The sequence below is a fragment of the Equus asinus genome, chromosome 9 (genome assembly GCF_041296235.1).
Source record: "Equus asinus isolate D_3611 breed Donkey chromosome 9, EquAss-T2T_v2, whole genome shotgun sequence".
Lineage (NCBI taxonomy): Eukaryota > Metazoa > Chordata > Mammalia > Perissodactyla > Equidae > Equus > Equus asinus.
The window spans coordinates 7,208,479-7,223,536 of record NC_091798.1 but is presented as its reverse complement, the minus strand read 5'-3'; the positions used below and the strand labels follow the sequence as shown (position 1 = coordinate 7,223,536).

The window sequence follows — 15,058 nt, the reverse complement described above, 5'->3', positions numbered from 1 at the left end:
CACCTTTGTCCTCTACCTTTGGGCAGTAAACCAGGCCTCGTTTAAACCCACCCAAGCTTTTCAATTCCTCCTCCTCCATAGGGGCCCTTGGAGCTGAGGCCTGCAGAAGGAGGGCCAAGGGGTGGGGATGGCAAAGTTCCTCCCTCTAATGCAGGGACATCTCTTAGGCCTTTGTACCCCAAGGGGCAGGAAGACTATAGGGCCCCAGATCCAGCTGTGATGTGTGATGGTCTTGGGCATCAGCCCCCCCCCCACCCCGCCCCTCTTTCTGTGGGGGTTGATGCAAGGGCCTGGGAGCCCCAGAGCTGCTGTCCAAGCCCCCAGCCCCACCCTGTCATCCACTCACAACTCTCGATCTTGCTTCCTCCTGCCAAGGGGAGGGGGTGAGCAGTACACTGACCTCCAGCCTGGGGAGGGGTGAGAGAGGGTGGGGAAGGGATTGCCTTTATGGTTTGTCCTGAACAGATGTACAGAAAGTTTTGTCGCAAAAGATGCCAGAGGGTTTGAGAAGGCCACTTCCTGGGACTCTTCCTCATCTGCGCTGTCCCTAGGACCCTGAGAAGGTACCAAAATGCCAGACTCTGGCCTGGAGAGTCTGGCTGGGAAGACTCCGGACTCACAATCCCAGCCGCCCCCGCCCCGCTCCCCGCCCCACCTCCACCAAGGTAACCCCCTGCAGAGATCTTCAAGTAGACCCGTTTTTTTCATCTGCAACAACCCCCGCCCCACGCGCCGCGCAACCAGAGGATGTCTGCCACGCCCAGGTCAGACTTTATTTTGGCGCCGCCTGGCTGTCCTGCTAGGTGCCCTGCGCACGCAGCCCGCGGATCAGCCCGTGCACCATCTTGTTGAGCATGCCTCCGTGCACGCCCCGCCGACCCATGAGCACGAGGAGCGCGCGCGGAGTGTGGCCCACGCAGACGGCGCGCCCGTCTAGGCCCTTGGTGCGTGCGTCCAGTACTCCGTCGCCCTCGGCCAGCAGGTGATCGCGAATGACGCAGCAGCGGCGGCCCGCCACGTTCAGGCCGGCCTTCAGGAAGGTGCGCCGGTCCGGCCCTATCAGCACACCCACCTCCTGCGGGGAGATGGCCGCCAGCAGGCCCCCGGGCCGCGATGCCCACACGCAGCTATTGTCCGAATGGCCCACGATGGCCACGTCGTCAACGCGCTGGTCCCGCAGCACCGCACTTATGTAGCTTTTCCAGTCGCCCATTCCAGTTCAGAGTGCACCCCTCACCTTGCACTTCTGAGAGATGTCTGGCTGCGCTGCGTGCCTGGAACACGCGGGGCACTATGACGTATGTGGGGGCAGGATTGTGACCTTGAGTCACGGAGAGATCGCCGCGGCTACCTACGCTGAAGAGTGTGTATGTGGGGGGAGGGGGCTGTATCTTACACCTGGTGAAGTCCTAAAGTTAGACTGAAGGAGGGAATCGTATTAATCGTCGAAATAACCCTCAACAAACCAGCTTAGGGCCGGCGGGGTGGCGCAGCGGTTAAGTGCGCACGTTCTGCTTCAGGCCCGGCGCCGGTTCGGATCCTGGGTGCGGACATGGCACCACTTGGCAAGCCATGCTGTGGTAGGCGTCCCACATATAAAGTAGAGGAAGATGGGTATGGATGTTAGCTCAGGGCCAGTCTTCCTCAGCGAAAAGAGGAGGATTGACAGATGTTAGCTCAGGGCTAATCTTCCTCAAAAAAAACAAATAAAAGACAAAAAAACAAAACAACCCCACCCAACTTAAATGGCCCATCAAGCACAGTAGGCTTGGGTTTAAGAACAAAAAGAAAGATGCCATGTCTGCACAGTCAGACCTCTGGGCCTGGTAACCATTCACGCCCCAGAATGTGGTTCTTAAACTTAGGCGAGCATCCCAATCTCCTGGAAAGCTGTTAAACAGATTGCTGGGCCCCCCAACCCAGGGTTTATGGTCAGCAGTCTGGGATGTAGCCAGAGAACATGCATTTCTAACAAGTCCCCTGGCCACGCTGCTGCTGCTCCCGCCGCCATCCAGGAACCACACTTTGAGGCCCACGCTCTAAGGCAAGTTGGGGAGGGTGCGAGGGTCTTCTACAGAGACAGCCCTAAGGGTCCACACCACCGAGTCAATCTTGAGCGCTTCTCACCATGGTTCTCAAGCTCAGCTGCACGTGGAATCTCCGAGGGAGTTTTTAAAGCATACCACTGCCCTTGCCCCTTGCCCAGAGATAGTGATTTAATCTGAGATGGATCTTGGGCACAGGTTCAAAAAGCTCCCAGGTGATTCCATATACAGTCCAGGTTGAGAACTGCTGCTCTATAAACTTGAAATATGAATGTTTCATGTGAGGAATCTGTGGAGTCACCATGCACAAGGCTCGGCACACAGTCAGCTGGACGTGACTCTAAATCTTGCATAAGATTTCAATGGATCCTGCTCTCTGAGGGCTTTGGAGGAGTCGTTCTCCGGTTTACTGTCTTGGCATTAACCAGTGAGACCTCTTTAGATCTGTGCCTCTCGAGCATTTTCAAAAGCATTTTATTGAGTGCCTACGCCATGCCTGGCTCTGGGCTGATGGCGCTGGGGGGATGGAACACAATCCTTGCTGTCCATGATCATGCCCCAGCCACCCTCCCCTTCCACAATCGCCCAGGGGGGAAAGACGAGTCCCTGGGCAGTCAGGAAGCGGTGTGCTCCCGGATCCAGCCCAGATAATTGGACACGTCTGTGTACACACCCGGCTTGTAGCGGTCGCCACAACCCGAGCCCCAGCTGACGATGCCTCGCAGGATGAGCTGGCCCTCTGCAGTCTCCTCCTCACACACTAGTGGGCCCCCGGAGTCACCCTGGGTCGGGGACACGAGGCTCAGAGCTCTTGGCCTGGGGCCAGGACTTGACAGGAAGGAAAGAGAGGGGCAAGCAGGCTCAAAGCCTCACCTGGCATGCGTCGGTGCCACCCTCGAGGAAGCCAGCACATAGCATGCCAGGGGTAAAGGCGGCCCCGTGCGCGTCCAGAGTGGAGCAGAGCTCAGGAGGGATGAGCGGCACCTGTGCCTCCTGCAGGAAGCTAGAAAATTCCTCTGCCCCTGCGAACGGAGATGGCCTTCCTCACACTCTCAGGACTCCACTTGCCGCAGGACCTGGCTGTGCCAGACTCTTCCAAACCCACTAATCTCTCGCCTCCCTCATAGCAAGCCCGAGAGGCAGGGAGTTGCCATTAACACCGTTGTGTAGACAAGGAAACTGAGGCCAGAGAGGAGCCAGGATTTGAATGGACGGGGCAGAAGCAGGACTGCTGTGGAACCCCACTTCCCATCCAGTGTCACAGCACCTTACTCCCCAACTAGCCCACCAGCTTGATGGAGCGTGTGGCCGGCATCCTAGTTAGCCCTTGTGGCCCAGCACTCAGAGGGAAGCAAGAGAAAGTGTGATTCTCTCTGTACCCCTGAGGAGATTTGGGGACCCCCAAAGGCAAATCCCAGGCCCTAGAGGAGCGCACTGCAGAGACAAGGGCCCTGGACGTCCTCACAACCCACCAGGTCAGAGCCACCTGTCCCAGGTGGCACCAAAGCTGCGGGCTTCTCTTGCCTATCCTGGTGGCCAGAGGTCTCCCTCCCGCCCCCAGCCGTTCTGCCTACCTTCGAACTGGTGGCCCCAGCCGGCCACCTCACAGAACGCAGCCTTCGGTTCGGCGGGGCGAGCCGCGCTGCTGGGCAGGCACACGGGTTGAACGAAAGGCGACAGGAGGGCGCAACTGCCGTCCGCCCTCTCCTCCAGGCGCACCAGAGCTAACCCAGGCAGAGAGGAGCGTGAGAGGGGGACGCTGGGACTTCAAGCCCTCCCCGCCCTTTCCCCAGGTACCCGAGGGGGCGCTCCCACGCACCCAGGTCGTGCTGGAAGGTAGTGGGCGAGAAGCCCTCATGCAGGCGGTAGGCGCGCACGGCCAGCGTCTGGCACTGCTCGCAGCTCTGGTTAAAGCGGTCCTGGCCGAGCACCACCGTCAGCTCCTCCGGCGCCCGCCTGCGGGCAGGGTGTGAGAGAGAAAGCGCACTCAGAGTCGAGGGGGACCCTCCGGCTCCCGAGTCCTCTCCTTGGTTTCAGCTTCCTCCTTGGAAGCTCTGGAGGGGAGTGGGGAGAAAGTGGGGCGTGGGGGGAGGTAGGGCAAGGGTTCGGGCGTCGAGGGAAGCTGGGCGCGGAGGAGAGAGGAGTTAGGGTCCCGAGCGGGGCGCTGGGCGGGCGGGTACTCGCAGGTTCCGCAGGCAGTGAGCCGCGGTCAGCACCCAGCAGGGGGCGATGAGGCTGCCGGCGCAGAAATCGTGGCGGGAGTACAATGCGGCGATGTAGGGGTGCGCCCCGGGCAGCGCCACCAGTCCCCCGACGATGCGGCTCAGCGAGGACAGCCGTTTCCTGAGGCGCTGTCCGCAGCCGCGCAGACCGGTCCCGGGCAGATGACTCGGCTGCTCGGGCGTCGCGTGCGAGCCTGTGAGAGGAGCCCAGGCTGAGGACAAGGAGCCCCACGATCTGCTGGAATCTAGCTTGCCCTGCGCCCTCTCTGCTCGGACTTCCCACCCCTTCCCAACTACCTGGAGTTGGGGTCGTGGGCTGAGGCTTCTGCAATGCCGAAATCGAGGGTGAAGGGAGGTTCTGGTGCCCATAGGGGACCTGGGTCGGACGCGGGATTTGGGGTGCCGCCGGGGCTGAGGCCTGGCATTGTGCCAAGTGACAATATTCCCAGCTCAGTCGGTCGCCGCTCCACACGAAGCACCACGGGCGGGTGTCATTGTCCGGGTTCCTGTAACCACAGAAGGGGCGCTATTGGAGCGTGAGGAGCCCCAGAGGGCCCCGGGGCGGAGGGGGACGCCCCTCCCGGCCCACCGGCAGAAGGCGTGGTCGCCCAGTCCCCAGTTCCGCGCTTGCTCTGCAGTCACGTTCCGGTAGGTGGCCTCCGAGGCCCACGGCCGACACCGTGCGCCCGAGATCGTAGTACCCGCCGTCCCGCGGTAGCCGAGCCCGCGGCCGTGGTAGCAGCTTGCCTCGGTGTCTGGGGAGAGACGGGGCTCCCTGCAGCCTGCTGATGGGATGGCCTCCCGCCGCCGTCTCCTGTTCTTTCCCGGCTCTCGCTTCTCCCTCTCCGCACGGCCTTCCCATATAGGGGCGGGGCTCCTGCTTCCCGGCAGACCTTGACTCACCCACGTCGCAGAAGCGTCCAGCGTAGCCCGCCGGGCAGCGGCACAGTCGGCGGCCCTCCGCTTCTAGGCAGCGGCCCCCGTTGAGGCACGGGTTGGTGCGGCAGACTGGGAGAAGGAGCACGTTGAGCCACCCCTGGGCCCAAAGACCCCGGGGAGAGCTCCTCTTTCCACTGGCGCACCCCCTGACATCTTGCCCCCTTCTCCTCCCGACCTTCGGCCCTCTTCCCAGGCCAGTTCCCTATCGATCCACTCACCCTGGCTTGCCAGCGGCTTGCAGTGCCCATCGGGACCCTTGCACTGGCACTTGGCGACGCCTGCTGGCCCAAGCCTGTACCATATTTCATTCTCGTGGAAGAACTGGAGAAGCTGAGGCTCGAAGCACTTCTCTGGGGACAAAAGGGGGCAGTGGTCTCAGGAGAGGCTGGGACCATGCCAAGTCTCCAGGGATCCAGAGACCTCTGGGGGGCAGGGGGCTGCTCCTGGTCCCCAGTCACCCCCCACCCCACCCCCCACCAGCACCTCCTTACCCCTCTGGCAGTGCTTCCCAGTGAAGCGTTCTGGACAGATGCAGTGTGGGCTGCTTGGCGTGTTCACGCAGGTCCCTCCCTTCTGGCAGGGGCTGTGTTTGCTGCAGTGGTCTGAGAGATGCACAGTGGGAGGAAGAGTGGGGAGCCTGAGTCAGATACAGGCCAAGTCCCTACTAGCACCTGCTTGTCTTGTGACCTTGATACTCCAAGTTTCCAAGCCTTAGTTTACCCACCTGCAAAATGGAGCTACCCCCTCCCAGAACTTCTCCCTCCGGAGGGAAGGAATGGGCTGTGTGGGCCCAGAATCACAGGTGTGTAGGGTCTGATGACACCCAGGAGACTAATGGGGGCAGGAGAGGGCCCTGGGCAGCACCTTTCACTTTCTTGGGCTCCAGGCAGTAGGCCCATCGCTGGTCCTGCTCGAAGCTGGGGGTGGTAGCACACCTGCAGAAAGAGGTGAGGCTTCCTGCTCTGCCCAGGGGGCTGGCCCACCCTCCCCTATCATAGCCTCCTCTCTCCAAGGAGGGTTCTTTGGGAAGAAGGATGGGCAGAGGCCATGTCCCCCAGGCCCCTGCTCCAACCTCTTCTGGGTCATCTTACCAGGGCCGTGGGCCTGGCCGGCCCCTGTGGGTACATTTGTAGTGCAGCTGCCGGTGGTGCTGGAAGGGGAAGTAGCAGGGCTCCCCAGTGACAGTGAGAACTGCAGGGAGAACACACTCCTTGATCACTTTCCTTGTGCCCCACTGCCCAGGCACCTCCCCTCGGGGTCTGGTTGGAAAAAGGACACACCCTTGAAAAATCCGTTTTCTGCAAGACAGCATCCTGCTTAAGAAGTTGGGTTCTGGAGTCAGACAGCTGAAATGGACTTCTGACTCCACCACTATCTGTGTAACCTTGGGCAAATCTTCCGGGGCCTGGAAGAGTGTTTGCCATGAAGTAGGCACTTAATAAATACTTGATAAATGTTGAAGTCACTTGACCATTCTGAGCCTTAGTTTCCTCATCTGTAAAATGGCAACAGTAACAGTGCAGTCAAGGAGTTGCAGTTTTGCAAGATGAAAAGAGTTCTGGAGATGGATGGAGGTGATAGTTGCACATTATGAATGTACTTGATACCACTGAGTTGTCCACTTAAAAATGGTTAAGACAGTGAATTTTGTGTTATGTGTATTTTATCACAATAAAAAAATTTCTTAATGATCTATCCATATTAGTACAGAAAGGTATTCACAATTTTAAGTGAAGAAAAGCAAGTTAAAGACAGCATGTCAAGTATGGTCCTATTTTTGTACAAACATATTTACATTTGCATAAAAAAGAAATCTAGAAGGACATTCTCAAAATTTGTAAGAGTGGTTTTTTGGAAGATAGTGGATTATGGAGGACTTTTTCCTTCTTTGCATTTCTAAACTTTACAATAAAAATACTGCCATTATGGGGCTGGCCTGGTGGCATAGTGGTTAAGTTCACACGCTGCACTTCGATGGCCCAGGGTTTGCAGGTTCTGATGCTGGGGACAGACCAACACACCACTCATTAAGCCATGCTGTGGCAGCATCCAATATATAAAATAAAGGAAGGTTGGCACCGGTGTTAGCTCAGTGACAATCTTCCTTAAGCAAAAAGAGGAAGATTGGCAACAGATGTTAACTCAGAGCCAATCTTCCTTGCCAAGAAAAACACAAAAAACAAAACTCCTGCTATTATAATTTTTTTTGAAATAGTACAACCGAGCCTCATTGTTCACAGATTCTGTATTTGAAAATCTGCCTTCTTGCTGAAATTTATTTTTAATCCCCAAACTAATACTCAAGGTGCTTTCACTGTTGTTCACGGATGTGAACAGAGTGGTGAAAACCTTGAGCTGCCCGAAGTGCACATTCCCAGCTGAGGTCACACAAGGTGACTCCTGCTTCTTGTTTCAGCTCTCCTAGTGTCAACAGGTGTCCTTTTCATGGTCTCTTTGGTGCCACGTTTTCCCAAATTTGTGCTTTTGACAGATAACTTCACTGTTGAAAGTGGCCCCCAAATATAGTGCTAAAGTGCTGCCTCGTGTTCCCAGCCACAACGGGCTGTGACGGCCTTAGGGAAAGTGTCCGTGTGTCAGACGAGGAGGCCTGAGTTACAGTGCTGCTGGCCGTGAGTTCTACATTAATGAATCAACGATATATAGTAAGTAAGGTGTCTTTAAACAGAATCACACATAAAACAAGGTGCGGTATTGACAGTTGATGAGACCATGGCGATCTGAGCTCACAGAAACCAAGCCCTGTGTGCCCTCTGGGAGCAGGGCTCCAATAGTCGCTAACTGAGTGCTCGCGGTGACTTTATGGAACGTGACTGTCCTGCATAAGATGAGTTGACTGTATCTACTTCAGAGGAGTGTTGTGACGCTTAAATGAGATAATGCCCATAAAACAAAGCAGAGAGTCTGGCACGTGGTAAGTGCTCCATACGCAGTAGCTGTTATTCTGTTGTTAAAGACACAGTGGCACTTGCTGGGGCCCAAACCAGGGACAGGACAGTAAGTGAAGAGAGAGGGGTATGAGATGGGCCTTTAAGATGCAAACAGGATGGACAGGCAGGAGGAGGACCCTAAGTAGATGATTAGGCAAGGACAGGGCCCCTAGGTTAGATCAGGCAAGAGGAGGAGAGCAGAGTGACTGTGTGTGGAGTGACAGTGAGAGGAGGCTGAGGCAGTCAGGGCCGTTGTGGAGCTGTGCTAAGGGGCTGGGCCTGGCCCCAGCAAGCCAGGTTCACCAGAGCAGGGTCCATCCAGGTAAATATTTAGTACCTGGAAGAGTGAAGGCAATGGGGAGCTATGCCAGGGTTTGAGGAGGGGAGAGATGACTGACATCCCCCATCTAATGCTAATATATTTCAAGCATTTCCCATGCACCAGACTGGGAGCTGAGTGCCTCACATGGATCAACAACTCATTTCTCCTTCTCCACAATCCTAAGAGGTTTACTCTTAGCAGCCTGGTTTTACACATGGGGAAACTGATGCTTGGAGAGGTCAAGTCAGTTGCCCAGAGTCACCCAGCACTTAAGTGGTGAAGCTGGAATTCAGAGTCCAGAGGTCCCTGGCCTGTGTGTGGCATGACTGATGCCTGTGAGCTACATCAAGGAAAGGAAAAGAAGGGGGGAGGGTGGGGAAACTGAGGAAGACTGGCAGGTGCTGGACTGGGCACTCAGATACAGCCCAAGCCCTGACCTCAAGGAGCACACAGCTCACTATCACTCTGGGTCCCCAGAGCCCATGGGCACAGGACCTGGCACATAGCACTCAGGTCTGAATACCAGCCAGACAACTCGGGCAGAGAGTGAAGAGTGCCCGGGATCCCTCCCCTCGCTCCAAGGGCCCGCGACTGATACCTGTGCACTCCCCACCATACTCACTCCAGCCCCAGGGTCTCTTAGGAGGGGGGCGCCAGGCTACCTACCCACCATCTGCTCCTCCTCTATGTGCTTATGCTTCTTGGGGGCTTTCGAAGATGGAGTCTACACGGGGAGAGAAGAGGGCAGGGAATTTGCCCCACAAGTCATAGTCTGCCCCTGATCACATGGTAGTCCCCAGCTTCCTCTCACAGCCGGGAAATGCAGAGACTTTCTCACGAGACCTGCACCCCTCCATTCTCCTCCCATTGTCTCCTCAAGGTCCCCCGCCCCCAGATATGCAGGCTGTGTCCTCATATCCACCAGCTCTGGCTGTCTCCCTTCTCTGCCTGGGCCTTATGGGCTGGCCTTGCCTCTCCAAACAGGCCTTCCAGTCACCTGGACCAGAAGGCCGCTGGCAGAGGCTGAGGCTTTGATAGGGACCTCCAGGGCCAGCCCAGCACCATCCTCCTGGTTCCCACAGCCCTCACCGAAAGTGCCAACTCCAGGCTCACCAGCAGGGACCCCAGGAGCAGCAGAGCCCTCATGGTGTCTGTTCGTGGGTCTAACCGCTTGTCCAGGAGTCCAGACCAATAGAATGGGTCAAAGTCCCTGAGGCCTGGGAAGCAGCGATTGGTTGAGCTGCCCTCCTGGGTCTGGTGGAGTATTGGCTGTTTGTGGAAAGCAGAGCAGAGCAGTCCCTTGGTAGGGACCAAGGGGGGCAGTTGGGAGTTGGCGGGTAGAGGCAGGATGGTGAAGAGCCGGGCTCCCCCTCTTTCCCAGACAGTGGGCCTGGAGGCAGGCAGAGGGACTTATGTTTTCCTTATGTTCCGGGTCCTTCTGGGGATGAGGAGTTTCAGAGTACCCAAAGAAAGCTCCCTACCTCAGCTTTTTTGTTTTGTTTTGTTTTTTTGAGTCCATGGGGAAGTGTATTTGTTTTCTATTGGTGTCTAAACTTAACCACAAACTTCACAGCTTAAAACAATACCATTTATTAGTTCGGAAATCTGTGGGTTGAAAGTCCAGCAGTGCGTGACTGGGTTTTCTGCTCAGGGTACCTCAAGCCTGAGTTCTCTGGATGATCTGAGGAAAGATCCATTTCCAAGGTTATTTAGGTCGTTGGCAGAATTCAGTTCCTTATGTTTGTAGAACTTAGGTCCTTGTTTCTTTGCAGGCTGTCAGCCAGCGGCCACTCTCAACTCCTAGAAGCTGCCTGCAATTCTTGCTTTGTGGCCCCCTCCATCTTTCAAGCTAGCAACAGAGCATCTCCGCTACATTGACTCTCCCTCACACTTTGAGTCTCCTTTGCCAGGAAGAACCCCATCCCATTTAAGGACCCCTCCCCCCGATTAGGTCAGGCCCACCAAGGATAATTTCCCTATCTTAAGGTCAACTAATTTGGGACCTTAATTCCATTTGCAGCATTCTCCTACAGAAGCATCTAGATTAGTGTTTGATTGAGTAACAGGGAGAAGGTATGCATACACCAGGGATCTTGGGGGCCATCTTAGAATTCTACCACAGAAAGTGAACCAAGAAAGTAAATAATCCCATGGGAAAAACGCTAAACCAAGGGGTGCTAAAATGTGCAGCTGGAGTGCAAGGGATGGAGAAGGGGTGGGCATGTGTTGTTTTTCCTGTCATCAACCATTTATCTTGCTTCAGTAACTACGCCTTGACTTTTCCTTTGGGAACCACTCCTCTTTCATCCCCACCATCAGTCTTGGTGCTGCCAACTCTACCCTCAGTTCTAGGGCTGAGGGTGTGGCCTAGGTCTGGCCAATCAGAGCATGGTATCTCTAGACTGCAGCTATTGGTCCAGGAATAAGCATATACACAAGTTTAGCCAATCAGAGCCAGACTTGGGACTTTCGTCAGAACTTTTGGGAAAAAGGTACCTTCTTCCCACTGTGGTCACTAAGACTGCAAGCCCAGAGATGTTGAAGGCCATCTTTGTCACTGCTTGGGGAGGGCTTGCCTGAGAATGAAGCCTACGTGTAGGAAAAGCAGAGCAAACAGGGAAGGAAGGGTGCAGGGACGCTGGGGGAGGCAGCTTCCGAGATGGTCCCCATTGATCCTCACCTCCTGGGATTCATGCCCTTGTATAGTCTCTTCTCAGAGCTGTTCTGTGTGTCCAATAGAATATGGCAGAAGTGATGATGTTTGACTTCCAAGTCCAGGTCATAAAAGGCATTGTAGTCTCTGCCTTGGTCTCTTGGATCAAGAGGAGAAGCCAGCTGCCATGCTATGAGGGCACTTAAGCAGCCCTGCAGAGAGGCCCTTGTGGGGAGAAAGTAAAACCTCCTGCCAACAACCAGCACCAATTTGACCCCTGTGTGAATGAGCCACCTTGAGAGTGGATACTGCAGCCGCAGCCGACATCTGGCATGCAGCATCACGGAGATCTCAAGCCAGAAGCATCCAACTAAGCTCCTCCTGAATTTTTTTTATTATGTGATTAACATATAACATTAGTTCTCCTGAATTCTTGAACTTTAGTAACTGAAAAATGATCATTGATTGTTGTTGTTTTCAGCTGTAAGTTTCAGAGTGCTTTGTTACCCAGCATTTGATGACTGATTCAGACAGATGGATCCCTGATGACTGCGTGTGAGAAACTGAGTTCTAACACTGGGAGTACCCTCAAGAATCCTGTTTCATGAGCCAAGAAAACCAATTTGAGTAGATTTCCATCACCTTTGAAAGGAGTCCTGACTGATACAAAATAACCTGTGGGAAATGAAGACAGAATGTAGCAATTTCTTAACTCTGCTGGAAGAGAGGCAGGCCATGGAAGACTTCCTGAGACAGAAACACAGCAAAAGGACGGCAGGAGGAGCTGGGGCTCCTTTTCAACAATTGTTTTCAAAGGTAAAATGTTGATGCAACAGCTGTTGAGACCACGAGGAAAGCAAAACTATGAGATGATAGGTGAGCTGCTTAGAGTGCAAGCACTTTCATCAGCTCTTCATCGCACCTGAGTACAGACCACTGCCTGGGGCTGGTCCCCCAATGGATCCTTCCTCCTGGTGAGAAGCCAGCTCTCCCTGTGAATGGAACAGGTCTTCACAATGAGTAGAGGTTTGCAGGTAGGAAAGGAGGGAAGGGCTTCCAGGCAGAGTGAGTAATACAACTTCACAGAAGCCTGGATGCAGCACGTGAAATGAGGAACGTGGTGAGCACAGGGGCTTGGTTGGGAACGTTAGATGAGGTGTGAAGTCCATTGGGACCAAAGATGGACATTCGTGGGTATTTGGATGTTCGACATCTATTCCCCCTTCCTCTTTCTCTAGTCTCCCAGTTTCTATTTGTGGGTCACCCCTCTCCCACTGTGTGGTGAAAGGGTAATTCCTCATGACCGTCTCCCACTATGGAAGCCTAATGGACCAGATCACCCTCTCCCTACCATAGCATAGCCTGAGAGACCTAAACTCAGCCAGTGGGTGCTCTCTCCCAGGGCTCTGAATCCTGAGCACATCCTGCCACATAAGGATGGCAAAAAGAGTTGGAGTTGGAGGTCTGGCATTGCACCACCAGTGCCCTGACCACATTGTCCCTGCTATACGGCATAAGTCAGGATGCCTTCTGAAAACCAAGCTTGAGCAGTAAAGAAATTCAAATTCATCATTTCACATCACAAGAGATCTAGAATGGAAGAGCTCCAGGAAAGTGCTTTCAGTGATTTAACAATGTCATAAAAAACCCAAGTTCTTTCCCCTTTTATCTTTTCTAGGGTCTTTGACGTACAAACCTTCAGGCTGACTCTCTCATGGTCACAAGATGGCTGCCACAACTCCAGCAATCACATCTTAAACTCTAGTGAAGAAGAGGGAGCTTCCCTTCCAATAGATCCTTCTTAGAAATGAGGACACTTTCTTCAAAAAAATCCCAAGCAGAGCTCCCCTCATTGGCCAGAACTGGGTCACCTGACACCCATAAATCAATCTCTGGTAAGGGTAGGGGCTCTCTATAACTGGCTTAGACCCATCAGTCCTGGAGCTAGATTAGAGGCATGTGAAGTGAAGTGTCCACTGGAACAGAATTGGGACTCTGCGAACAAGGAAGAGGAGTGGAACGGATGTTAGGTGGACAACCACAGTGTCTGCTGTAATTCCTGCTTCCTGATCCTCTTGTGGCCCTTAATTCCTGCCTATTTCCAAGCCTATCCCTTCTAGTTGATGCTGAAAATCCCTGAGGGCCTTCCAGTAAAGTAAATTCCCTTTTGTTTAACACGCTAGAGTCGTTATTGTTGCTCCAGCCTAATCAGCCTCCAAGTTCTGTTCATTCCACTGCCTAAATGTTTCTCAGATCCCTCCACTTCTCTCCATTTCTACTGCCTCTTTCTTTGACTTCCAGAAAATTCAAGGCATCTATAGTGGTGGGACATAATTTGAAAGCCTGTGTTGGGTATCTATCATTTCCCCTGTTTAGTATTCATTCTCCTTTTTTCTAGTGAGGGCCCTCAATGTTCCTTTGGGGAAGGACCCATCCTCCTCCAGCCAGTGGATAAAATAAAGCTTACCCATCCCTCAGTGGAGGGTAGAGTGGGCCTGTGATCTAGACCTGGCCAATCAGAACACTGCCTCCCTCTGTCCTCAGTGATTGGTTCAAGATGAACACCTGACCCAAATCAAACCAGTGAGAAGCAGCCCCAGGATTTTTGCTGGAATCAAGATAAAGGCTTTCTCTCTCAGTAGAAGTTGCCGTATTGGTAGAAAGTGAGCTTGGAGCTTCTGGCAGCCATCTTTAACATCTCAGAGGGAGAACTGCCAGAGAATAAAGACAACACAGACAAAAGCAGAATTAGAATTAGAGTTAGAATATGGGAAAGACAAATTTTGAGTGACACCATTTGAGACCTGGGATCCAAAGACACTTGAAGTCAGAATCACCACCTATACTTTTCAGTTACTTGAATGAATAAGTTCCCTTTTTTGCCTAAAGTAATTTTAGTTGCAACTAGAAGTCCTAACTGTTGCAAGAATTCATGAATTGTTACCAGGAAGTTCCTAAAACAAAACAAAACAAAACAAAACAAAACAAAACTTCTCATAATCAGCTCTGTAAGTCAGTAGCTTAAAGAATAGGAAAATAATGAAACAGGAACTGGAGGGTAAAGACAGAAATGAGCTTGAATCAGGAAAGCTTCAAATCTCGTCTTGGCCACTGCCCCCCAGCGTGGTGACCATGGGTCAGGGGCTCAGTCTCTCTGAACCTTAATTGCTACACCTCTTTTGGGAGGATAAGCACTCACACTGCCTGACAGACATGCCGAGATGTTTGAAGGCATGTGAAAGGACAGAGCCTGGCATATGGTTGAACTCGACCTATAGAAGTTTACAAAGAAACTTTGCCACGTGGACCCACTCCCCGTCCTCAGCAATTTCTACACACCTGCCCCAGTTCTTCCTGCAAGTCCGGGTCTCTTCCACCAACTACTTTGGACCAGAGCAGAGAGGCACAATCTCCCTGCCCCAGCTTCTGTCTTTCTACAGCTGGGGTGTGGGTCTATGGGCTAAGAAATGGGAAGCCATCAAGTTCCTGCTCACAAGTGATACACACAGACGAACACGAACCCCGCTCCTCTCTAGCAGAGACTTGAGGCATAGATTTCAAGAGGTAGCGGAACTACCTGTTCAAAGGCAAGTTTAGGGGATCAGAAGGTACCCAGCCCACCATCCTTCATTCCTCCTCAGTTGGTGGCACCATTTTTCTCCCAGTCATTCAGGCTGTCACCGTGGATCCTTTGTACAAATGGAAGCCACTCCTTCCTCTGGACTGGTGCTGTCTGACGGAACTTTCTGTGATGATGGAAATACTCTCTATCTGTGTTGTCCAGTCTGGGAGCCACTAATCATACACGGCTGTTGAGCACTTGAACTGTGGCTAGGATGACTGGGGAACTGCACTTTCATTTCACTTCATTTTAATTAACTTAAATTTAAATAGCCATGCGTGGCTAGTGGCTACTGTATTGGACAGCA

The 15,058-nt window shown here is 53.5% G+C and overlaps 2 protein-coding genes across 2 annotated transcripts; both read right to left on the bottom strand.

Annotated features, from left to right (window-relative positions):
- Positions 1-482: 482 nt before the first annotated feature.
- Positions 483-1,706, bottom strand: PFN3 (profilin 3). The gene has a single exon (XM_014834777.3). The coding sequence runs from the start codon at positions 1,211-1,213 to the stop codon at positions 800-802; it is 414 nt and encodes a 137-aa protein (XP_014690263.1). The 5' UTR covers positions 1,214-1,706; the 3' UTR covers positions 483-799.
- A 778-nt stretch (positions 1,707-2,484) lies between these two features.
- Positions 2,485-9,705, bottom strand: F12 (coagulation factor XII). The gene is made up of 14 exons (XM_014834942.3): positions 9,566-9,705; positions 9,143-9,200; positions 6,298-6,397; positions 6,071-6,141; positions 5,698-5,808; positions 5,425-5,556; positions 5,171-5,275; positions 4,857-5,022; positions 4,565-4,773; positions 4,230-4,461; positions 3,865-4,001; positions 3,620-3,769; positions 2,919-3,067; positions 2,485-2,827 (listed from the first exon to the last, which is right to left on the bottom strand). Exons 1-14 carry the CDS (start codon positions 9,620-9,622, stop codon positions 2,660-2,662), a joined length of 1,845 nt encoding a protein of 614 aa, XP_014690428.3. The 5' UTR covers positions 9,623-9,705; the 3' UTR covers positions 2,485-2,659.
- Positions 9,706-15,058: the final 5,353 nt, after the last annotated feature.